Source organism: Convolutriloba macropyga, chromosome 5 (genome assembly GCF_964194025.1).
Source record: "Convolutriloba macropyga chromosome 5, txConMacr16.3, whole genome shotgun sequence".
NCBI lineage: Eukaryota > Metazoa > Xenacoelomorpha > Acoela > Convolutidae > Convolutriloba > Convolutriloba macropyga.
Window position 1 is genome coordinate 31747388 of NC_134472.1, and position 24505 is coordinate 31771892.

Sequence of the window (24505 nt, forward strand, 5' to 3'; positions counted from 1 at the left end):
CATTGAACTCCATGTCGTACCATGAATTCACTTTCCTAGGAAATCCTGCTCCTTATTAACTTTGAAACAAGTCAGCACTAATTCAGCACTAAACATGAAGACGACTGTCCGGTGCCGCTGAAGACCCAGCCTAGCCTAAGGGCAAGCGAAAGGCAAAGCGCTAGCACTTCGTCGTCTGCAGCGAAGTACTCTAACGGTCGGATGGCATGATAGACATCCGGTCCAACTATTATTTTGGAAGTTTCAATAGCAATTATGTAACCGGATCTGGAACTGCAAGCGGTGGCGCACAGAACTAGGGGCAGAAGAGCTCGAAAAATTTTGCTCGCTGAGTGGGAGACTATTCCTTAAATACCCGATGCTCCCAAATGTGACTACCTTTACACACAATGCATCGAGGGGATGGAGCAGTTGCCAATGTTGAGGCTGGTCTTTGATGATGTTTGCTTCATCAAGTTGTATGCCTTGGCCTTTTGCTCCAACCACTCTTAAAAGTTCAGGAGTGTTGGATTTATCAATTTTTTGGACCGTGAAGAGTGACCAACACACTTTACTTTTAGGCGGCAGTTTCTGCACTGCCGTGGTAATCAGTGAGACGCTCTTCATTTTATTGTTTTATGAAAGTGACTCAAATATCCCCCAATAAGACTTGACATGGCTGCAGAATAGTTTGATGTTGTCACTATTGTGCATCATTAGTGGTGGAAAAGAGCTGAGTTTGTCTAAACGTGCAGTGACAACTGACTGTGTTTGGTCAAATTTAAATTCAAGTGTCTTAAGTGCATCTTTATACATTATTCCGCAGTATTCGAAAGCAACCTAGTAGAGGTTCGCTTTTTTCGTTAGCAGTTGTTCAGTAAGTCAGCTTGACATTTTAGGTCAATAACTGTGAGTCTGTGGTGCTCCTGAATTGTCCGAACCATTCACGCCACTGAAGTGTAGCACCACTGTACTTTGACAAGTTCTGCTAGGCAGTGGGTAGTTCTAATAGTCATTGCTTCTGGCAAATGTTTTATCAAATCTGGGGACTCCAAAGAAGGAGCCGAAGGTGTGGGATGCGGCGGGCTAACACAACGGTTTTCGGAACGGTAACTCCATGCAACGCAGGAACGATGGCATTGACGAAGTGGATGGTCAAACCATGAGTTTGCATTCTTAGAGAGACTGAGTTATAATGCTCTGAAAGAAAACTTCGTTCTCTGGGATGTTTTGCTAGGTTATTTTGTTTTATGGTCAGACAAAACGATCAGATAGAGTTTCATAAAGACCAGCATGGCCAAAATAATTTCACTATAAAAATAGCTTGCCCCATATAATTGCATGTCATTCATTTTCATGTAGTTCTGAGACATGATGATTACCAGTTGGGAGGGGGCTATATGGAGGATTTGAATACTTACGCTCTCTTGTACTTTGAGCTCAACTACTATTGTCCGAGTCAGGGAACTGGAAAATTCGCGCATGCCTTCCTCCACTCAAAAGCGGTAGACGTGGTTCATTAGCCAGCGAAAATGAACTCTCGGGCGGGTTAGCAGCCCAGATCGATACCGATCCGTGTACACAGACGACAACTCTGGGGTGGTCAATCTTGAGGACGACAAGTACCCCAATCCGTGAAGGGCATCAATGGATTTCAGTCAAGCGTCTCATGCTGGACTTGCATCCCTGCAGTGACAACAAATTCCCTTTTCAACAATTTTACTCCGTATATTCGTGACCCACCGTCCCGCCGTCTAAATATGCGGTGATAACTGCCTGTGTTTGGCCAATTTTCGTTCAAGTGTCTTAAGTGAATGTTTTTACATTATTCAGCAGTATGCGAACTCAGCCTAGGCGGTCTTCGCCTTCGCCGTTCTTAGTTCTTAAGTAAGTCAGCTTGACCTTGTAAATCAATGACTGTGAGTCTTTGGCGCTGTTACGTTGCTCGAACCAGTCACGCCACTGCAGGGGATCTCCATTGGGCTGTGACAAATTCTGCTTAGGCAGTGGATAGTTCTTATTAAAAGTCGTTGCTTCCGCTAAATGTTTTATCAAATTCGAGGAGCAGAGTTGAGGGATGGGGTGGGCCACCCCAACACAACGGGTTCGAAATGGTAGCTCCATACGTTGGAGGAATGATGGCAGTGACAAGGGTTGGGGCGGTACCGGTGGAAGAACTGAAAGGATTCGGTTGCAGGTAGTCTGAAGTTACGTGATTTTATGGCTTTTGTTTCTTGTTCTAGAGTTGAGGAGCATGAGTATTGTATAACGGTGCCAGTGGTACGTTGTTTAAGTTTACTGATGTAACGACAAGTGTGATTCTGCTGAACCTTTTCTCGCAATTGCATCTGTTTATCGATCTCAGGACGTTGTCTAGCAGTGCACAGGTCTGCCTCGTGTTGGTTTTTAATTTCCTCAAATGTTTTAGTCTGGATAGTTTTAAGTCACGTCGACGTTGATCTTTTGGGAAAGCCAAATGTGAAACTGGTTTTGAATTCTTTGTTGTATATTGCACAGTTGTCATTGTCTTCGACCAAATCAGTGTACCCTCGAGCAGCGGCTATAACTTTGTCATATTTCTTAGTTACAGTCTGACAAATCTTCCATGTTCTTGCAAACGGTGTTCGGATGTTCAGTTTTATGTGCTACATCAGACCTCCTCATTCTAATCAATTACACTAGTGAAAACAATTCTACACTCTACAATCAGACCTTTGATCTTACATTTCCTGTTCATCAATAGCTTTATTGATTTCACTAGATGTTACTAAGCTCAGCCTCTTGTTTCGCCCTCGCAGTAAGAACATTTTTGGAAGTTTTCCTGTAATGCTGCCATTATCTTATAGAAAGAGCAACAAAGAGTTTAATTCGGTACTGTTACAAAAGCACACACACAATTATACAAAACCTACATGCGTTATACCGAACCCTAGTATGACGGTTTGCTCAGCAAACTGCCAAAAAGCAAAAGTTTTCGTCGAGTACAGAAGTCTCCAGCAAAACAAAAAGAAGAGGCGTTAAGCCAAACGCGCTACGAAAAGGGAAGCAGGACGGACGGGAAGGGGCACAACGCTGCGAGACGGAAAGTTTTTCATAACCAGTGATTTTTAAAGTCCTAAAAACATACAGAACGTTCGAACGTATATGCGTTTGTTCTCATTTTTGTCGATTTTTCTATAAAAGGTATTGTTTTCATTCTGATCATTATCGAGGGATTTCTCCATTCTTTTGGAAGGCGTTTGTTTTTTGCCATAGTGTTTGATTCTCAGAACAGATAATTGTTTCAAAAGCCCAAAGGTTTTCTAAAACGGAAGCAATTGTTGCCAATCTTTAAGATCTTATTTCTCGTTTTGGTAGATCAAAAATTCTCCTAAGAAACTTTGCTGACTCTGTAATATAAGAGTGGTTTTATTTGCTAATGCGTAAATACAAAATCCTTACTGCATTGTGGTTGTACATACTGTTTCCTAAGTATACCTAATTATATACTCATGTATTTAACACTCATTTGTTCATCCAACACTTGCTCATTCCAAGCAATTACTTTTTTCGGTAGACAACTTGAACCTAGTAAAAGAAATGAGTCTTTTTGGATGTTTGGTGTCAGCCAGCTAGCCATTTTGATTCTGCATTAAGGTCATCCTTTCTTGTTCTTCAAAAATACCAAGCATTTATATCGTCAGCATATTAAACAAGGCGGCTCGGTAATGTGCGATCGCACATAAGGTTCCGACCCCGCTCATTCACAATTTTGGCATAATTGACTACCAAATGAGGAACAGATAGAAAAACACAAAAAATTCAAGTATTTATCAAAAAAAAAAAACTGGTGTATGAACGAAACGATAGCCTCCAAAGCAAATAACTCGTTGGAGTAAAAAATGATGCATTAGATTGATGAGATATGCCGATATTAAGAAAGCGAGCGAAGACGAACGGCAAAACCAAACAACAACAACAAACATTAATTACATCAAACAATTTATGTCCGTTTATTAAAAACAAAACTTAATGACAAAGTCAAAATAGCGTCAGACAAAACTGAAATCAAACAAAATAACTTGTAAATCACCAGTAAAAATTGGTTATTCACCAGTTCATAAAAAAGCTTGGTAACAATTAGACAGAAGAGAACAGAAACTTTAAAGTTAGCTAATTATGTCGCTGAGTTTTTTAAAAAAAAAACAATTAATTTCAAAGTAATGAAAACCATTAGGAATCAACTAAAAAATCCCATAGGTTTACAATTAGCAATGCTTCTACGGAAAGGAATTGAGAACTCTTGATGTTAAATTTGTTATGCAGTTACAAAAAGAACAACAAATAGACAACAAACTAAACAAACTAAAAATCAGTTAAAAATTGCCAGAAAATGCTTTGGAAGCCGTAAAGCCATACCTTGGCCCCCAAAATATGTTCGATTGCACCTTCATTGAACACCAATAATGTATTTAGTGGCCGCTCATTAATGAAAATAAGCAACAATTAGACAAAAAATTTAAAAAATGCAAAATTATGTAATACTCGTTTTTTTTTTTTGAAAAAAATTTATTTCCAAAGACATGAAAGCCATTAATTACAAAATGAAAAAGTTAAATAAGTTCGTTTCTTCTTCCAATGGAAGCCCCTTAGAGCTACAATTATCCAGAATATGTCTTACGTCTACAAAAAGATCGTCAAATATGACAAAAATCAAAAGCTCATTTACTTTTTTTTTGTGAAAAACCCTTGTGGAAGCATTTAAAGTCATAACCAGTTCTCTTAAAACATTAGATTTACACCAATCTCTTTTTACACCTTCCCTTGAAATGTATTATGTGATCTCTCATCAACTGAACTGGGTAACAATTAGACCAAAAACAAAAAAGCAAGATTATGTAAAATTCTTTTTTATCGAAAAAATTTTTTTTCCAAAGACATGAAAACCATTAATTACAAAATGAAAAAGTGAATTCGTTCGTTTATTCTTTCAAAAAAAGCTATTGAGAACTGCAATTATCCAGAACATGTCTTACGTCTACAAAAAGAACGTCAATTATGAAAAATAAATTAAATTACTTTTTTTTGTGAAAAACCCGTGTCGAAGCCAGTAAATTCATATCGAATTCTTTAAAAACATTAGATTTTGTGACACCAATCCCTTTTGACAACTTCTCTTGACAAAAATACTGTCATCTTTAACCTTTAAATAACGAGACCAGGTAACAAACAGACAATAAAAGGTACAAAATTGCGAAGTTGAAATGTTTTTTTCTATTTTGGAAAACAATTGTTTTCAAAGTCATGAAAGCCATTATGTATCTTCTAATATCAGAACATCGGCTCATCTAGTCTTCCAGTAAAAGCCAATCAAACCGGGTAATTGTACAGGAAATTAGATACGACTAAAAAGACTAAAAAAATTTGATACGACTAAAAAGACTAAAAAAAGACTAAAGATGACCGTTAGAGATAAAATTAAAAAATTCAATTAAACTTTCGAGAAAGTATTGTGGAAGCGGTAAAGAACCACAATCTATATCTGTAAGGATTTAATTACTATCAATTTTGCGTTATTTTGAACGCGAAAAATGCGATATATGAACTGATAATAACATGATAATTTGACAAAACTAATGGTCAAATACCTAAAAATTAAAAAAAATGTGAAATCTAGTATTATCAAAGCCAGAACACCATAACTTAAGGCGTAGAACAACAATAAAGACTAAATTTGAATTCAACAGAAAGAAGGAGCACTCTTTGATTGCGGACACTGAGCTACAAGTTGACCAAAGTAAGAAAAAAATGGAGGCGAAGTTCAATAAGCCGTTTTTTATTTAAAAATCAAATATTTTAAAAGTCAAAACAACCATAAGCTTTTAAGCAATCAACTAGATAAATTAATTTCGAGCTAATTAGGAAGCTAATAGGACCTATCACTAGTGAGCTTTGATTTGAAATGTTCTGTTATTTAATTATTATAAAAAGATCGAATTTTTTTAATAAAAAACCCACTGATGACAATCCGAATTATTTTTTGGATTGTACCGGTCCAAGATTGGTACAGAACTAGTCCTACTAATGTTGATTCTCCATTAGGAATATTTAATTTTCGGAATGTTATTGATATAGATATTTTGTTTGTTAAAAAAATCAAAAGCAAATGCTGCGTTTTTGATAATCAACCAATAAAGTTAGCAAAAAAACGGCAAATTTTTATTTACAGAGCACTCTCAACGTAAGTTGAAGTGGAATTAGCCCCCTCTTCAGTCTACAAAGATTGTGTTAGTGGTGTTTGGGTCTGCACTTCCTGTAAATTTAATCAGAGTGGACTAAAGAAACCTATTTCGTGCTACTTTTGATGAAAAAGTCTGAATTTTGTAAAGTTTTTAGCCGGAATTTTTGACAAAAAAAATTCAATGAAAATAGCCGACAATGTATTTTGTTGTCTTTAAGCGTAAAATCAACAACATTTTCATGAAAAAATTTATTAAATTTTATCAAAATTGGCGAAATTTTAGTCAAAAATTCCGAAAAAAGGTGAATGAAATCAACGATTTCACTCTATTTTCTCGAAACTTTAAACCTCGATATCTCCCTGTCAAAAACAAAAATGAAAAAATCTTTTTATTTCCATATTCTACGGCAGACAAGCTCTCTAATGATACCAGTCTCAACTCTCTACGATGAATATATCGATCGGCCAAAATTGACTGAACAAAAAAAACCCAGTTGAGCATATAGTTCCTCCCCCCTCAAGAGGGGTCGGAACAAGTAATTTTCTTTGGTACTTGTTCAAGATCTTTTACTTAAAAAGAGCAGACAAGCCAGTACTGATGCTTGAGGAACGCCACAAAGTTTCTCGCTTGGTAAAGAGTTCTTTGTCTGATAGCAAACAGTTTTTGAGGTGTGGCCGTAGAAGATCTCTCATTTGGCCTCTAAAACCAAATCTGGAACACTTGTCTGAGTTTCTAAAGATCAACTGTGTCAAAGTACCTATCAATATTGATAGGTACGACGAAGTATAATCAGACATTATTTTTTATCTAACTTATATTGGCGTCAACTGCTGATCTTTTGCTAAGAGAACAAATTGTTTGTTGGTAAAAGCTTTTCCTTTCAAATAAAAAGTATTCTGGAGTAAATTTTCTCAAAAAGTTTGTCAGACACAAGAATTAAGGAGAAGGGTCTATAATTAGTTGGAATGTTTGTCTCGGCGCATAAAAATTTGCACTTTTAAAAAGTTGCCATTTTATAATTATTTGGATATTGTGCATGTTCCAGGTTTTCACATAAGTATTTGAGATTTGAAATACTGTGCAGATTTTCTTTCGTACGGTTGCCTTGAGTTTGCTTGCCACTGTGGGTGAAACATTCACCAATTTTTTCAACTTTTCCTAACAGATTGTTTGTGTTGCTTCCTTTTTCAGATTCTTTTGCAGATACTTTTTAGACTTTTGCAGATATTTTTTAGACTTTTTTGTTACTAAATATTTGTATTTTTTTGCTGTCGGCATTACATCCTCAATTAATAATTTGCCGTTTATGTTTATATTGTTCTCGATTTATTACCGTTTTCACTAAGTATTTTTTCCGCAATTCTTTTGTTCATAGGCATTTTTTATTTCGTTCCTGGTCCTCGATTTTTTTGGCTTATCGTGTTTCTTGGGAATGATATCAACAAAGACTCATCCAATAGTGTTTTCAAGTAGCCTTAGAATTTCCGGCAATGGGAAAATTTCTGTTCGTAATCAAGTTGCGTTGATAGTTGGTAGCTGGTGTATAATAGCTGCCCAAGGTGCTCTTTTTTCGTTTTTGCACTGTTCTTGAGTCACTGTTCTTATCATTATGTGGAGTGTCAATCAACACCACAATGGTCAGTCACTTTAAAATCTTCAACTTATGAAACACAGTTGGAGTTTGAAAAACAAAATTTAAAGTTTTCTTCATTTTAGTTGTAGAAAGTTGGGATTTGCAGTTCAATTCTAGTGACTCCATATTTGAAAAAAAGGTTCCGTTTGGCTAAATTTCGAGAGAACAATTTTGAAATCTCAGCATAATCTGCGAAATCTCTGATTCCTACCCAAAACATATACTCCGGGAGCACAGGTTCAAGTGATCTGTATACAATTTTAACAAAATAATCGTGATTTGTCCCTTCAAATTCTGCAGTTGGAATTTGAATACCGTGAGCCCCTGACGTTTTATTGTTGAAAGTTTAAAGTCGGTAGTTGATGACAAAGCAACGCCTCAATTCTTCCTCTGTCGCGATTACAATTTACACTATTGCTGTACAATTCAACAAAAAAATAAATTGTTTAATTAAGTTTCTTTAAGCGCGAGAATTATGGCTTTGAATTTGTAGCTCCCACGTTTTGTAAAAAGAAGCAGCTCTATGAAAACTCTGCGTTTCGTCGATTGGTTTATTCATGTGTGTTTTCTGTTTAATTCCAATTGGCTCAGAAGGAACAAAATGAAATTTCAGTGTAGAGCTGCATCTACAAGAATAAAAGAAGAAAGTAAAAACTGATTTGTATAATTTTAAATTACTGGTTTCAGCGTACAGTCGCTTCCCCTAGACACAATATTGAATTTTGAAGTTTAATGGACAATGGGTTCTCGAGTTTTTCTTTAAATGGTGATTGTCAGATTTTCAGGATTTTGAAAAAGCCCAAAAATAGGAAATAAAAATCTGTTTTGAATATGTATTTTTGATCAGTCTCGAGGTTATTGGCAGAACTTCAGGTTTGTTTTTTAGTACTTTTGAAAATATTGATTTATTTTATCGTTTGGCAGATTTTCCGGTTTTATGAAGGAAAAAACCCGAATTTACCAAAATCTAATTTTGCTGTTTCTAAAATATTTGATCAAAAATGAGTTGTCATTCAGTTTTTCAGGATTTTCACAAAAGGTCAAACAAAAATTGAAATACTGAAATTTTCCGACTTTTTTTAAGAATTTGATCAGTTTTGAGTTGTTTGGCGGGTTTTCAGGTTTCAAAACCCCCAAAAGAGATCCCATTATAAAATTTATAAAATTTAGATCGACTTTGAGTCGATTGGCACAAGCTACAAAATTTTCAATTGGATATCTCCAAAAATTTGACCAATTGTAAGTTGTTTCCCACATATTAAGGTTTCACCCAAGAAAAAAACAAAAAAATGAAAAGATCCTCAATTTTGAGTTGTTAGGCAGATTCCCAGGTTTCAAAAAAAGCCCTGACACCAAAAAAAATTGAGTTTTTTTTTTAATTTTTATCAATTTGTGTCGTTTTGCAGATTTTCAGCTATCGCGAAAAACCCGAAAATCCAAAGAACTTGGTTATTTAAATTTTTTTGGGGATTTGACCAGTTGTTAACAGTTTTGCAGATTATCAGGTTTCGCGGAAAAACAAAAAGCTTAAAAATATGATATCATGTTCTGAAAATCTGGCTAACTTTTTTGTTTGGCACACTTCCAGTTTCATGAAAAGACACAAAAACCTAAAAAAAAATTTTAAAACTAATGGCAGTGTCATCCACTTTCATGAATTGCAGAAACGGAAAAGACAGTTGATTTTGTTTATAGATATAGTCTCAAACGGTTTCGTGTTTGGTTTTGCAGACAAGAGCACAATTTTTTTTCCGAAACCCACTTTAGTGGAGAGGGAGGAACTATATTCTCAATTGAGTTTTTTTTGTTCAATCAGTTTTGGCCGATCTATATACTAAACGTAGAGTTTTCTGAGTGGTATCATTAGAAGACACATACATTCTAGAATATAGAATTAAAAAGAGTTTTTCAAATTTCGTTTTTCACAGCGAGTTATTGAGGTATAAAGTCTTGTAATCATTCGACAGTTTTTGTTCACATTTTCTGTAATGCTTTGCTAAAAATGGGCCCAATTTTGCTAATACATTTTAAGTAACTAATATTTTTAACAGTAGAGATGCGTTGTTACCGTTAAAGATAGAAGAGAGTTCCTGAAATGTTTTATTGGAGATTGTTTGGCTGAAATTTTTATAGCATTTTCAAATGCATTTATTTCATCAAAAATTGCAAAACATATTGGTCCACTTTGTTAACGTTCAGCTAATTCGGAGACCTACAATTCGCTGACACAATTTCTGTAAACTCCAAAAGAGTTAACATCTGACACCCTTGCAAATTTAACTCGATAATTTTTGAAAATCGTCGTTTCTTATTTTTGAAATATTTCACTTAACATTTAGTCAAATTCGCGAACATTTGAAACACTTAGGTGGTTTGTTGGGCGCCCTCCAAAATCAGGGATAAGTTGATACCATCATGCATTCTTACAATCAGAAATTTTTTAAATTTTATTTCGGAGCTGCCTTTTTCAAAAATATTTTGCTTGTTTTAATGTTGATTACTGACAAAATTTTCAATTTATAATATTTTCGGAGAAACTAATGATTTTTTTGAAGAAGAGTTGACGCAGAATTTCATATGTTCTGCCTTCTATTGTTATTTTTGTTGCAGTCTGATTAAAAATTTGAACCGATCAGAGATCCGAATGGCTTCTTCAGGAGGTGCCGGTGAACATCTACAAGGCATTCGGTTTATTCCTAATGTCTCTTATGACATTGAATATGTTTGTTGGTAAGAAAATTTCAGTGATTTTTTGAACTTGTCAATAGTTTTGAACTAGCGCTGCCTCTATGAACTGGCTTTTAAGTTCGAGACCAGTTCCATCAAACATGAGTTGGGTCCATCGTCACTATTGTTAACTGCGAATCAATACAGGCCAACATTGCAGGCCCCCATTATGGTACATTGCTCTGTCAATGAAGAAAATGTGTTCAGAATATACATATCCGTCTGAAAAGTGGCCAATTGTTCACAAAGTGCATTTCCCATTGTATTGTTTAGAATCGTTCTATTCTCCATTTTAAGTCCTCATTATCTTCCTCTGCTCGAGTAAAGTGTTTCCAAGCATCGATTAAAGTCTGGAATAAAGGCGTGTGACTAACTAATTTTTTTCCTATGCCATATTAGACTCGCGCCGCATTTTCTGGAGATAGACCTCGGCAGTTGTGCGATTTCGAACTAGAATCATTATCAAACTTGAGCTAATAGTATCTTTTTACAAATAATGATATTATTCTTTATTTGTAAGTAATGAAGGCGTATTGCCAGTTTTTAGCATAGTCTTACCCAATCTTCAAGTAAATGTCGCATTAGTTATTTTGAATTAATTCAGAATAACTAATGCGACATTTACTTGAAGATTGGGTAAGACTATGCTAAAAACTGGCAATACGCCTTCATTACTTACAAATAAAGATTAATATCATTATTTGTAAAAAGATACTATTAGCTCAAGTTTGATAATGATTCTAATTTGAAATCGCACAACTGCCGAGGTCTATCTCCAGGAATTGCGGCGCGAGTCTAATATGGAAAAAGAAAAAAAATTATGAGATATTGGCTACAATTTTTGTTCTTTTAGTTTCTTTTGCGATGTATTTTGTAAATTTTTCATTATTATATAGGTAGCTCTGATAGTAAATATTTCGATGGTAAATAAATTATGATATATTACAGATTTGATGATATAGTTTTGAGAAATTATTATTCAGTACTGATAAATGTTGGAATTAGTTTCCTGGTAAATAATTTCGGCAAGTGAGAAAAAAACATAACCGACTAACGTCGGAAGAATTGCTCTCGAACGGCTGGTTGGAGCTGTAATCAATTGTAGCCTGCTTCAGATGGGGGTGTGGCCTGATTGGGAGTACGAATTTCACAAGTGGGCTTCAAATAATCTCAATAGAGGTTAATATATACCACTACATTTCGGCGCACTTATCATTTGACTTTCAAAATTTTCTTTGATTTGCCACCAAGTGAGTTCAGCTACTTGAAATTGTGAATGAGAGAGAACTTTAGATCACGCAAAACGCAGAAAGTCAAGTGCGTAAAAGTCACTTGAAAAGTCAAAAGTCAAAAAAAGTTCACTCGAAAGTCACTCGGTCAAGCGAAAATTTCGAAAAAGACGCAGACGCTTCTAATAGTTGTACTCTTCGAGAGCAATTATAAAGCAATAAAGTGCTATTAACAATATACTTTGGAAAGTTTATAACTTTAATATTGTGCAGGACACATTATACCATTTTACTACACTAAACAATTAAAGATTTTCTGAATTTATAATTTGTGAAATTTGTCGCATATCACTAAGTTTGAGCAACACGAGCGAGGTATTTGCAACAAATTTTTTGAGCAAAAAACGTCTGTTTTCAACTCCTAGTTTGTTGCCCGACGGAAAACGCCACAGAATTCCTTTGCTATCAAATAACACCTAGAAAACATCACATGTTACATCTGATAAAAGTCAGTTGGTTAAATTTAGTATCAAGAAAAAAACAACGAAAAAGATATAGCATTATTGTTGTGAGTTCATAAAATACAAATTTAAAAATGGCAAATTTAAACAGCTATTGAAGTGGTTTTTTCCAAATTTTTTGCAGCTATACATTTTGTTGAAGTATCTAACAGATATCTTACGTGATAAAAACAGTTCAATAGAAGTATCTTGCAGGTATTTTGCATGCTAAAAAACAGTTTAATACAAGGCTAGCGTGTCTTCGGAAAGTCGATTATAATTAGGCTAGTGCATCCACAAAACGCAATCTTTTAAGAGTTTTTCCAGTAGTAACAGCACAAATTAGTAGTTGATATTACAAGCATGTTTTATCAAACCTAAGCGGATATTGTGATCTAAAATTTTAATCTCATTTGATCTCAATTTTAGTTGATAACACTGTATATTATATCATTTAGGAATTAATATGCTAATAATTGTTACGCTAATATTACCCAGGATGAATCGCCCGATCCAAGACAGGTATGGACCAGACAGATCTGGGCCGCAGACAAGGGGTCCGGTGCGACCGAGCTCATAGTCTTGACAAATTTTCGGTGGAGCTGCTCCAACTGGCCAATACATGCATGTTCGGTCTGGCCCGAATTGGATCTCTTCGGTCTTATTGTCCGAAACTGAATTGAGTCTGTTCGGTCTGGCCCATACACCGTTATTGGTTTGTTCTGTCTGGCACATACCTGAATTGGTTCTGTTCGGTCTGTCTCATAACTAATTGTCAGTCTGCTGGTCGTTCCGGCCCATAACCGGTCTTCGGTCACTTTGTGTGGCCCATACCCATTCTTTAGTCTGCTCGGTCTGGCCCATAACCAAAATTCGGTCTGGTCCATACCTAATTTCAGGATTTTTAAAAACTAAACATAGATAGAGATATAACTTTTGACACTTCAATTAAACCGCTATAAATAAACGGCTGCTTCACGATTGGAGACAGAGACAAATAGTTAATTTCAAGTCCTGTATTTTTTTAAAAAAGAAAACTTGTCCTTCACTAATCTACAATATTGTTCTCCAATATTCAAATAAAAATTCATATTGTCAAACTAAATTCAAAACTGTCGCACCCTTTGTTTCTCTAAACACATTTGCGCAAAGTTTTGTCCATCTTGGGCCTCATGCTCAGCACTAGGTGCAAGCACCCTTGTGTCACTGCGCTATGTCCCTCTGGCTACTGAGATTTTGTTCTAACATAATTAGTGTGCTGGGCAGGAGGACGCAAATTAAAGTTGAAGCGAAGAGCAACACTAGTCAATGAGGCATCGCAAGTAATTTTTTTTTGTTTTAGACAGTCTATTTAAACAGGTGAAAGGTAGTTACTTCTTAACCAGGTTTTGGTAACTTCTCGACGTAGCCATTTTTTGAGGACAACAGCCAATGAAACTGTTCTGCTAAACCAGAATTTTTGAACGAGGATGTTCAGCTTAGCGCTCAAAACAGCTGATCCTATTTTTTTTCAGGAAGGAATCAAAGCTAATGAACTTGCAATCAGTTAAAAAAAGTGATGACAAGACAAAAAAATTGATAAATACAAGACAACCCAATTTATCAACTTATCAAGTTAACGAGATCATTACATTAAATGGCAAGCTGATTTAGTCAAGAATCTATTCTATTAAAAGTAAGTCGCACTTGAGCGCAATTAATGGTCAACAGCGCTTCTATATTGACATGTTTTAATTAATGGTCCTTAAACATGCGTTCTTGCTTAATTCAAGGGTTTTGAGGCGTTCTATGCCACCATGTTTCAGCTACTAATCTGCGCATGCTTTTGCGCTCATTAACTACGCCTCAGAGCAAAAAAGCGAATCAACAAGGGTCTTGACCAAAAATTTGTCGATTTAGAAAGAACAATAGACGCAAGCAATTCGCATCAGTAGGCTAAAGGAAAAGACCTATGGCTGTTGAGTGTGGGTCACGAGTTCGCGCCCGATATGGTGCCAAAAATTGCTCCCATAATTCTGGCACGAAATTGGTAATTTGTTGGTTTTCTTTCATTTTTGCCTGTCTTTTTAAATTCTTTTTTTGTTCATTATAATTTGTTTTTTCTTCTGTCTACCTATTATATTTAAACTAATGCACATTTGAACGCAGTTTTAACCAGCGCACCTATGGTCAATTGCTTTATCAGTCCTGAAAGCTCTAGTCTATTGTAATATGCGCATTTTGAGACGGGCTGTACCGCCATAGAGCTAGTTTGCACATCGTTTTGCACTCCTGAAGCAGCTCTTGTAGCAAAATTAAGCGAGTGACGTAGACACTGACCGAGATTTTGCTAATATGAAAAAGGAGATAGACGTTAGCAATAAACATCGGTAAGGTAACGGACACGGCCAAAGGCTGTTAATCGAGGAGCAGGGGTTCGAGTCCGTGTATGGGTGGAGGATGAGGAAGATATTTCTGGTTAAAAAAATGAAATGGCATATGTTTTTAAATTTCCTTTGTTCTGTTTTTCCTTCTTTCATTTTGCTCTTTTTCGTTCTTTTCATATTACTTTGTCCTCTTTCTTCACTTGCCCTATTTAAGCTCCTAATCTGCACATTTTCTCGCTCAAAAAGCATGCCGCTCAGCAAAAATAAGCGAGCCGAAGAAGTCAGTGACCAAAATTTTTGCTGACGTAGAAGGAGCAATAAAAACTGGAATACGCATCGATAGCGTAAGGGAAAACAGCATGTGCAAGTTTGTTAACTGTACAAGTCTTAGCGCTCGTTAAACATGCAATTCAGCACAGCCTAAAATGTCTCTTAGCAGAAAGTGTTTGCTACAAAGGGTTATAGACGCAAACAATACGCGTCGGCAGCGTAAAGGTTAAAAACTATGCCTGTTAAACGAGGGGAATCTGATCGAGCAAGAGTTGGTGCAAAACAGAAAACCTTGTTTCTTTTAAACCTTCTTTTCCTTAGAAAAGTTTTTTTGTGAAGCTTTTGCGGGCCTGCTAGTTGTAATAACAAGAGTAACCAAGTTTTGAAAGTTTTTTGTAATTTTTTTAAAATACTCTTCTCAGAAGACGGCAAATTCATTAAAATATTAATAGAGCTATCTATTGGTTGATTAGAGTACTGGTAAACCTTGTATACAGATGGTCTAATAATTTGAACATCGAAAAACCGTATTCGCAATAGTTTTTTGCTTCAAACAAACCAACTTCACCTCTGCTAAAGTGTTTTGATTAGAAATCTTTGTAACACAGTGATTTTTATCAACTACGTTGTGGTAACAACAGTTGCATACCTTACCGGTGAAATAACACTTTTAAGTGCAATTGACATTAAGAAATTCGCTGGGTCATTAGACTACGACTTTATCGCACTCTTTTATCATCACTGTAACTATATCAACAGTGGCGATAAAAGAGTGAGCTAAACACTTAACCTAATGACGGCAACAGTGTTTCCAGCTAGGAAACTGCTGTAATCGCAACGAGAGTTAATTAAAAACATTACCACACAGTTCCTTTTGCCTTCTCGAATTTATTCAACAGATAACTTCTCTATGGCCATAACAACCGTGTGATAATATATATTTTTTCATGCAAGCAAAGTTAGCAAGTATTCAGTTGAATTACACCTGGTGAATATGGGCCTTTCTTTTTATAGCCACCCCCCCCCCCCAGCTTAATGGCAAGATAATCTAATAGCCCCCCAATCATGGCAAATATACCATAATGGGGGGTGCTATAATTTCATGGGGGGCTGTAATGGGAAAGAATGGTGAATATTGACTAGATGAAGCTCAAATTTTTTAATGTGCTGAAAGCGGCCTGGTATCAATCAAACCCACAAAATAAGATGCTACCCGGGTCGAGGTTTGGCGGTGAATTTTCCTACGAAAGGCGGTGAAATGCGTCAAAAATGAAGCGATGAAAGCGTTGAATTGCGGTGAATTATTTATTTTCACCGCATTCAACGGAATTCTTACAAAAAGAAACTTCCGTATGCGGGGTTGAACCTCACACATCCTGCATGTCTACAACTTCATATTCTTCTGTGCCATCTGTCACTGCAACTTTGAAATTTCTTCTGAATTTAAGTCAGATTGAATAAACGTTGGAAAACAAATGCGGTGAATTTTTGTAAGAAAAGCGGTGAGTTTTGCGGTGAATTTTTAAAAGAAATGCGGTGAAATGCGGTGAATTTTTTTCACAGCATTCCTTACATTAATTTGCCTCAAAATTAGACGTGGTGAATTTTTGTAACAGAATGCGGTGAATGTCTCAATTAATTTTTGTAAATGCGGTAAAATGCGGTGAACTGTTTTTTTCCGCCCATTCACCGCAATCACCTTATTTCTTACAAAATTCGCCGCATTCACCGCATTCCTTGCAAAAATTTGCCCAAAAACCTCGATCTTTTCCGTTTCTGCCCCCTCAGTACGTTATGCGCCCGCCAATTACAGACCGCGTGCCTTTACATAGAAAATCATTATGTCAAAATATGGCACGTGCGTTTGGGGGGTGCAAATAATATGCACCCACTAAGCGGGGGGGGGGGGGGGGGGGACAAACGGAAAAGATCCAACCTCGACTTGGGTATATAAAACAGCATCTGGAACTGAGGGGTAACGAAAAGCACCGGTGGACATGGCATAAAGAGAAGAGTGCCAATTTACTGTGTAATGACACTTTAACTGGTCCTTAACTGGGCGTACATTGGGGCGCAATCAGAAAAGATCACATGAAATTCTTGTTCATGAGGCAGGATGAAGGGCAGTTCCTTTTCTAATTATGGAACCCCCAAATTAGGGGGATTACAACCTATAAAATCCTCAATTACCGTTATTAAACCAGCGGGGCAATGTTTTGGAGTATAAAATGGAAAAGACCAAAGTTTTTGGACTATAACTTTCCGATTTTTCAAGATGTCAACGTGAACAATGAGAAATTCGGAAGTCAGAAATCATAGAGATTTCATTTCGGGTATGTCAAATAAGCGCGAGAAATTTGGAGGGAGCTGACTTTGTCGCGCAATAGTGTGAGTCGAGCAATCATTGCTCATAATTCTACCTAAGCGTCTACAATTGAGTTGCATTGAATTTGGAGCAGAATTTTGGGAAAAGTTGATCAGATTTGGAACTATGGCACCCAATGTGAACAAGCAGAACTATTTTCTTACCAGTAAGTAGATTTTCGAGGCATCGGTTTACAGTAGAATGAAACTTGCATCCTTGTAAATGCTTTCTAAATTGGGGTCTATTCTGTTTTGGGACCAACAGTGTTTTTTACGCCCCCCCCCGTTACAAATTATATGTAGCACGTTACTATGTAAAAAAGCACGTGCGCCTGGGGGCGTAAAAATATAAGACCACTAAGCTGGGGGGGGGGGGGGTCAAAACAATAGATGATCCCTAAATTGTTTTCCTGTGTTGATTTGCAAGATGTTTAAGATGAAAGTGATGAAAGGATGTATGATCGAATGGTGGAGGCTGGAGGTGCTGTCCCCCCACGTGAACTGTTGTGGGTGTTCCTCAGGTTGCACTCGCGTGGAGTGTGGGAACACAGACAAAACCTGTTACGTAAGTCTGTAATGCTAATTCTGATGAGCCAACTAGACCAGGTCTTCGTCATAATAGCGACTGGAGCCCACAGTATCGTTTATTTAGAGTAATAAGGGCTTTAGATTTCGGCGAAGTGGTCTTCGCTATGTACCCTAATAGATAACTATAATTTAGGGGTGGGGAGGCCTATAGTGGGAAAGCTCAATATTGAGGGACGGGATTAAGAGCTACGATATAAAATGAGGCCACCTTGGCTGCTTTCGCAACGTTACTAACTACATTTGATACTTGGTACCGGGTTACTCTTGTATTCATTTCAGCGGTACCTGTGTTGACAAGAAACTTGGTTCAAGATGCGCAAATGGTGCGATCTGTCGCCAGGGTGCTGCACTGGCAACAAGGCTTGAGATTTCGTAAGGCAGTTTGCTACAATTTAAAAAGAGGCGAATGAATTTACATTAATGTTTTTGCTTCAGCGTTGCCGACTTTCATGACTGCGGCACATCAGGTCCTGATGCCTAGAGGCCAAGTTACCGGTACGTTCCTATAGAACTGTAAAGTGTTGGGGAATCTAAGCAGGTGCAACTATGAAAATGAGAACCTCTTGCAAACCTACTTCTGTGCTGAATGTGACACCAACTGGTCTGTCCCATATCTGTATGAACCGTTCCATCGCGCCTGTTACTCAAGGCTTCATTTCTCTAGTATGCGTTTCTAGTACACATATCCAAGTATACGTTGAACCAGCAAACTTGCTTTTAAGCACAACTCGCATTTCTCTCAAACCAATCATTGTTCCAAAAATTCTGCAAGAGGGTTCGGTTTAGGAAACGAGGGTTTCACTGGGCTTGCGACAGACCATTTCAACGCCACGGGAATTACGGATACGGCCATTGCTGTCGGACGTGAGTTTTTAGAGCTTTGACATTTTATTATTATGCCCTCTGTAAATGGAAATTATGTTATAGCAGCAGCTGATCAAAGAGGACGAAGAACTCTTGCTGAACGGAGGGGCTTGAGAGTGACACCGCTTTGTACGTAAATGGGGTTGCCATCCCCCCAAACCCCCCCCCCCCCCAAACAACCACCACACCACCCATACTTCACGTAAAAAACTGCTATAATTCGAGACCCCGCAAAAGCAATGTGCATTTAATAATTGTACCACCAGCTGTAAGCAGAACGAAATAAGCCATTACCACCAACTAAAAATATTTGTCTAAACAAGAACCGTTGGGGGTTGCATGTTGCATACAAAGTTATGCACCCACTATAAAGATCCCATGAAACACCCATGATAGTGCCCATAAACACACGTCCTCCCTCAAAACTAACTTGTACCCAATCGAAATAGTCAGTTCACTGTCGCATCCCGGCGGGACAGTCCCGAAAATAGGGAGTGAAAATGTTGAAAAAGGAATTTGTTGTTTCAGTGATAGTCACTGCAGGGATGCAAGTCCAGCACGAGGAGGCTGGACTGAATTCAGTTGATGCCCTTAACGGATCGGGGTACTTGTCTTCAAACTTGACCACCCCAGAGTTGTCGTCTGTGTTCAGCGGATCAGGATCAACCCGGGCTGCTAACCCGCCCGACAGTTCGACTTCGCTGGCTACTGAGCCACGTCTACCGCTGTTGAGTGGAGGACGGCAGGCGGGAATTTTCCAGTTCCCTGACTCGGATAGTAGTTCAGTTGAAAGTACAAGAGAGCGTGAGTATTCAAATCCTCCATATAGCCCCATCCCAGCTGGTGATCATCAATGTCCCTGATTGAAATGAAATGAATAAAATGAAATGACATAAGTAATTATATTGGGCATGCAGTTAATATAGTGGCAATTATATTGGGCATTCTGGTCTTTATGCAATTCTATCTGATTGTTTTGTCTGACCATATAACGGTATAACCAGGCAAAACGTACCAGAGGGCATTAAATTCTCTTACAGAGCATTACAGCTCAGTCTAAGTATGCAAACTCATGGTTTGGACTCCCACTTAAGACACAACCACCCCTACTCCAACCCTCCATTTTATTCCTCCCGTAAACCCGCAAACTAGGCCCACCCTCAACACCCATCCGCCCCCTCCACTTCGTCCCTTCCCCCTCACCCCCAACCCCTCCCCCCATCCACCCCAACACACGCAAACCCTCACCAGCGAAACCTAGCCTCCCCTAGAATTTAGGGGTATCATTCGGGTAATGAAACTTGATGAAGTGGAGCTTGCAAAGGAATTCAGGGGCATGTAGATCAAGATTCGAGCAAAATGTTAAATTGGTTTTTTCAGGATTTTCTGGAGCAGATTCCCGCTGCTCTATTTTGTAAGTTACCTTTGTGAGCTGGAGACCTGAAGCTGCAGACAAGCGCTGGCGATGGACAATTGAAGAATTGAATTCAAGAAGGTTACTCTCCTTCTCGAATATGTCAATTGGCATTTTAAAAAACTTGCTTTAAGCCAGTATAGTACCAATGGATAGTTGACAGCAAAATTGTTTCAGAAAGTGTGAACGAGATACGAGACCAGAGCGAAGACATGACAAAGATATATTATTGAAACAACTGAAATAAATTTTTATTTATAGTTTTGTTCCCGATGAGCTTAACGCTCATAAGATGTTAACTTATGTCGGAACTTTCCCATTATAGACCTCCCACGAAACTGTACCTCGCGACTATTTTGTGTTTACCATAACCACTGAGGGCTGGATATAATGGGAAAGACCCGCTATATTTACCATGATGGGGGTATGCGACCACTAAGCCGAAGGGGGGAGGGGGGGGGGTCGGGGCAAATAGTAAGAGTCACTCATATTTATCTGCTCTTGCAGGTATATTTGAGTACCCTGCAGGCAGAGTGAAAGTTTGATTTTTTAACTTTACCATTCCCCAAAACATCTGTACGAGCAAAATAAGATTGAAGATTACTTCAGCGTTTCATGAGAGAAAATTTTAGACAGGCTTATAAACTAAGCACTTCCGCACTACGAGCATTTCCGCGCTGAACCAGCTCGAGAGTATAAAAACATCTCCCGAATATTTTGTGCAGTTCGTCATTATTTTGACCGGGATTTACAATTTCAATTTCGTTGATGAATCATAAGCAGCAATCAATTTTAAAAAAAAACAAAATCAGCTTTTATCAACAAGAATCTCGAATAAGGCACAATAGCCTTTTACAACTCTTTGAGATCCTTAAGAACAGTCAAAAGAATAGTTCATGCAAGCTACCTCTAATTTGTTGAAAAACTTCATTGAATAAAATTCACAGTGTATACTTTTTCGGAATGTAAAATTGTGGATGTACTATCATTAAAATTCCTACAAAAAATTGCGCTAACAAGGCGTTTCTGTGCCAATAATTATGATTACATTGAGGTCAAAGACTTCACCCGGGTAAAAGAGCTCAACGTCACGTAACGCATAATTGAACTGCTTTACAAAATGTCGAATTTAAAAAACATTTACAAATTGTCAAATTAGCAAGTTCCGTGTTTAAACAAGTTTACCAGACTTTGTAGAAGTCACTTCACAATTCTGGCAGAACATGTTGAACTGCACCACTACGCGGTACTCAATAAGCGTCAGAAGCTCACTGGCTTCGAGTAGAGGGACGTAATCAATACTTCTGTCATTAATAGCCGCACAGCAATAGCTGGGGCTATTATTGGCCTTCTCTTGGTGTTTTTTACAAGTCAAATAATTTGAATGGTTTTGCGGCGTGCAAATTTTTTGCGCTAATTTTAAAGTAGAGTGAGCAAACGTTGTTTGAACAAAAATTCGCTTTCTCACTAGTGGTGTTTTGTTCATATGCGGCAATTTCACTTTGGTTTTTGCTGATTTCTAAATTTTTGGATCGGATTTCTAAATGGTTTTCGCAATCCATTCATAGTTCATTTTAGGCCTAATTTTTTGTTAGAATCAAATTTACATTTCTCGCTAGTCTTTTTTCTCGCTAGCGGCATTTTGACATTGATTTTCTGTTTTTATCTTTTTTTAGAAATGGTTTTGCCCATTTCACTAATAGTCCGTTCTAGGTCTAATTTTTTGTTTAGTCAATGAAAATTCTTTGAATTGTTCGTCAGGAGTTGTTCTGCTATATTTTTTTATTTCGTCAAGATTTTTGTTTCGACCATATGACCTCACAAACACTTCAAATCTGCTTTTTGTTCATTCGTTCATGCAATTCCAACCGAAGTGCGTGCGTGACGTCAGTTTTCACTCTTAGTGGAGCGAGTTTTTCTGTTCATTCGCGTGATTAAATTTTTGGTCACACTTGACTTACCTCACTCTGAAAAATGACTTCCTGACTTTGAAATTGACTTTGAGGTCAAGTGAATGTGTGTCAAAAGAGGCAGCATTAAGTTCATGCTGCCTCTTTTGATACACATTCACTTGACCTTATCTCTTTGAAATTGACAGTCAAGAAGTCAAAAAATAAAAAAGCGGATTTGAAGTGCTTGTGAGGTCATACGGTCTTAACAAAAATCTTTACAAAATAAAAAAAAACCAGCAGGACAAGTCCTGACGTACAATTCAAAAAATTTTCATTGACTAAATAAAAACCTAGACCTAGAACGGACTATGAGTGAATTGGGAAAACCATTTCTAAAAAAAATCAGATAAAAAACAGAAAATCAATGTCGAAATGTCGATAGCGAGAACAAAACCACTAGCAAGAAATGTCAATATGATTTTAACAAAAAACTAGGCTTAGAATGAACAATGAATGGATTGGGAAAATCATTTAGAAAAATCCGATCAAAAAAATTGAATATAAAATATCACGCCGCAAAGCCACTCGCTTTTTCGCTCCATTTCTTGTTTCGGCGTGAACAAAATCACTACTCCAATTTGACTTCAAAAATCATGAAAATGTGTGAACAGATCTTGAAAAAATACAGCGCCCCAATACAATTCAAATTCTTGCTATTCATCGAAGCTTTTGCGGCTATTTGAAAGTTTCGTGTTGTGGTTTTGGGCGGCTTTTACATGTAGAGATAAAAATTAGCAATACACTAAAGCAGGCTGGTGAGCAGATTAACGGATCGGGGTACTTGTCTTCAAACTTGACCACCCCAGAGTTGTCGTCTGTGTTCAGCGGATCAAGATCAACCCGGGCTGCTAACCCGCCCGACAGTTCGACTTCGCTGGCTACTGAGCCACGTCTACCGCTGTTGAGTGGAGGACGGCAGGCGGGAATTTTCCAGTTCCCTGACTCGGATAGTAGTTCAGTTGAAAGTACAAGAGAGCGTGAGTATTCAAATCCTCCATATAGCCCCATCCCAGCTGGTGATCATCAATGTCCCTGATTGAAATGAAATGAATAAAATGAAATGACATAAGTAATTATATTGGGCATGCAGTTAATATAGTGGCAATTATATTGGGCATTCTGGTCTTTATGCAATTCTATCTGATTGTTTTGTCTGACCATATAACGGTATAACCAGGCAAAACGTACCAGAGGGCATTAAATTCTCTTACAGAGCATTACAGCTCAGTCTAAGTATGCAAACTCATGGTTTGGACTCGCACTTAAGACACAACCACCCCTACTCCAACCCTCCATTTTATTCCTCCCGTAAACCCGCAAACTAGGCCCACCCTCAACACCCATCCGCCCCCTCCACTTCGTCCCTTCCCCCTCACCCCCAACCCCTCCCCCCATCCACCCCAACACACGCAAACCCTCACCAGCGAAACCTAGCCTCCCCTAGAATTCAGGGGTATCGTTCGGGTAATGAAACTTGATGAAGTGGAGCTTGCAAAGGAATTCAGGGGCATGTAGATCAAGATTCGAGCAAAATGTTAAATTGGTTTTTTCAGGATTTTCTGGAGCAGATTCCCGCTGCTCTATTTTGTAAGTTACCTTTGTGAGCTGGAGACCTGAAGCTGCCGACAAGCGCTGGCGATGGACAATTGAATTGAATTCAAGAAGGTTACTCTCCTTCTCGAATATGTCAATTGGCATTTTAAAAAACTTGCTTTAAGCCAGTATAGTACCAATGGATAGTTGACAGCAAAATTGTTTCAGAAAGTGTGAACGAGATACGAGACCAGAGCGAAGACATGACAAAGATATATTATTGAAACAACTGAAATAAATTTTTATTTATAGTTTTGTTCCCGATGAGCTTAACGCTCATAAGATGTTAACTTATGTCGGAACTTTCCCATTATAGACCTCCCACGAAACTGTACCTCGCGACTATTTTGTGTTTACCATAACCACTGAGGGCTGGATATAATGGGAAAGACCCGCTATATTTACCATGATGGGGGTATGCGACCACTAAGCCGAAGGGGGGAGGGGGGGGGGTCGGGGCATATAGTAAAAGAGTCACTCATATTTATCTGCTCTTGCAGGTATATTTGAGTACCCTGCAGGCAGAGTGAAAGTTTGATTTTTTAACTTTACCATTCCCCAAAACATCTGTACGAGCAAAATAAGATTGAAGATTACTTCAGCGTTTCATGAGAGAAAATTTTAGACAGGCTTATAAACTAAGCACTTCCGCACTACGAGCATTTCCGCGCTGAACCAGCTCGAGAGTATAAAAACATCTCCCGAATATTTTTTGCAGTTCGTCATTATTTTGACCGGGATTTACAATTTCAATTTCGTTGATGAATCATAAGCAGCAATCAATTTTAAAAAAAAACAAAATCAG

The 24505-nt window shown here is 37.7% G+C and overlaps 3 protein-coding genes across 5 annotated transcripts in view; all 3 read left to right on the forward strand.

Moving 5' to 3' along the window:
• Positions 1-24505, forward strand: part of LOC142339330 (transmembrane protease serine 11G-like) — a 528023-nt gene that overhangs the window by 464389 nt on the left and 39129 nt on the right. The gene's annotated exons all lie outside the window — the stretch shown is intronic.
• The window catches only part of LOC142339327 (ubiquinone biosynthesis protein COQ4 homolog, mitochondrial-like), a 549842-nt gene that overhangs the window by 202197 nt on the left and 323140 nt on the right, over positions 1-24505 (forward strand). The window lies entirely within an intron of this gene.
• On the forward strand, positions 17297-20413 carry LOC142339318 (uncharacterized). Of its 2 annotated transcripts, none has more exons than XM_075389271.1 (9): positions 17297-17456; positions 17726-17854; positions 18157-18249; positions 18313-18372; positions 18664-18741; positions 18805-18870; positions 19270-19545; positions 20122-20236; positions 20319-20413. In XM_075389271.1, exons 1-8 carry the CDS (start codon positions 17417-17419, stop codon positions 20157-20159), a joined length of 780 nt encoding a protein of 259 aa, XP_075245386.1. In that variant the 5' UTR covers positions 17297-17416; the 3' UTR covers positions 20160-20236; positions 20319-20413. The 2 variants fall into 2 exon arrangements, with proteins under 2 accessions (XP_075245386.1, XP_075245385.1); XM_075389270.1 differs by having other exon boundaries at positions 20333-20413.

Coding starts and splice junctions, on each gene's coding strand:
- LOC142339318 (XM_075389271.1), top strand. CDS start 17,417: ATGGCACCCAATGTGAACAAGCAGAACTATTTTCTTACCA. Junction 17,855..18,156: donor ACACAGACAAAACCTGTTAC/GTAAGTCTGTAA, acceptor TATTCATTTCAG/CGGTACCTGTGTTGACAAGA. Junction 18,373..18,663: donor GCCTAGAGGCCAAGTTACCG/GTACGTTCCTAT, acceptor GGTTCGGTTTAG/GAAACGAGGGTTTCACTGGG.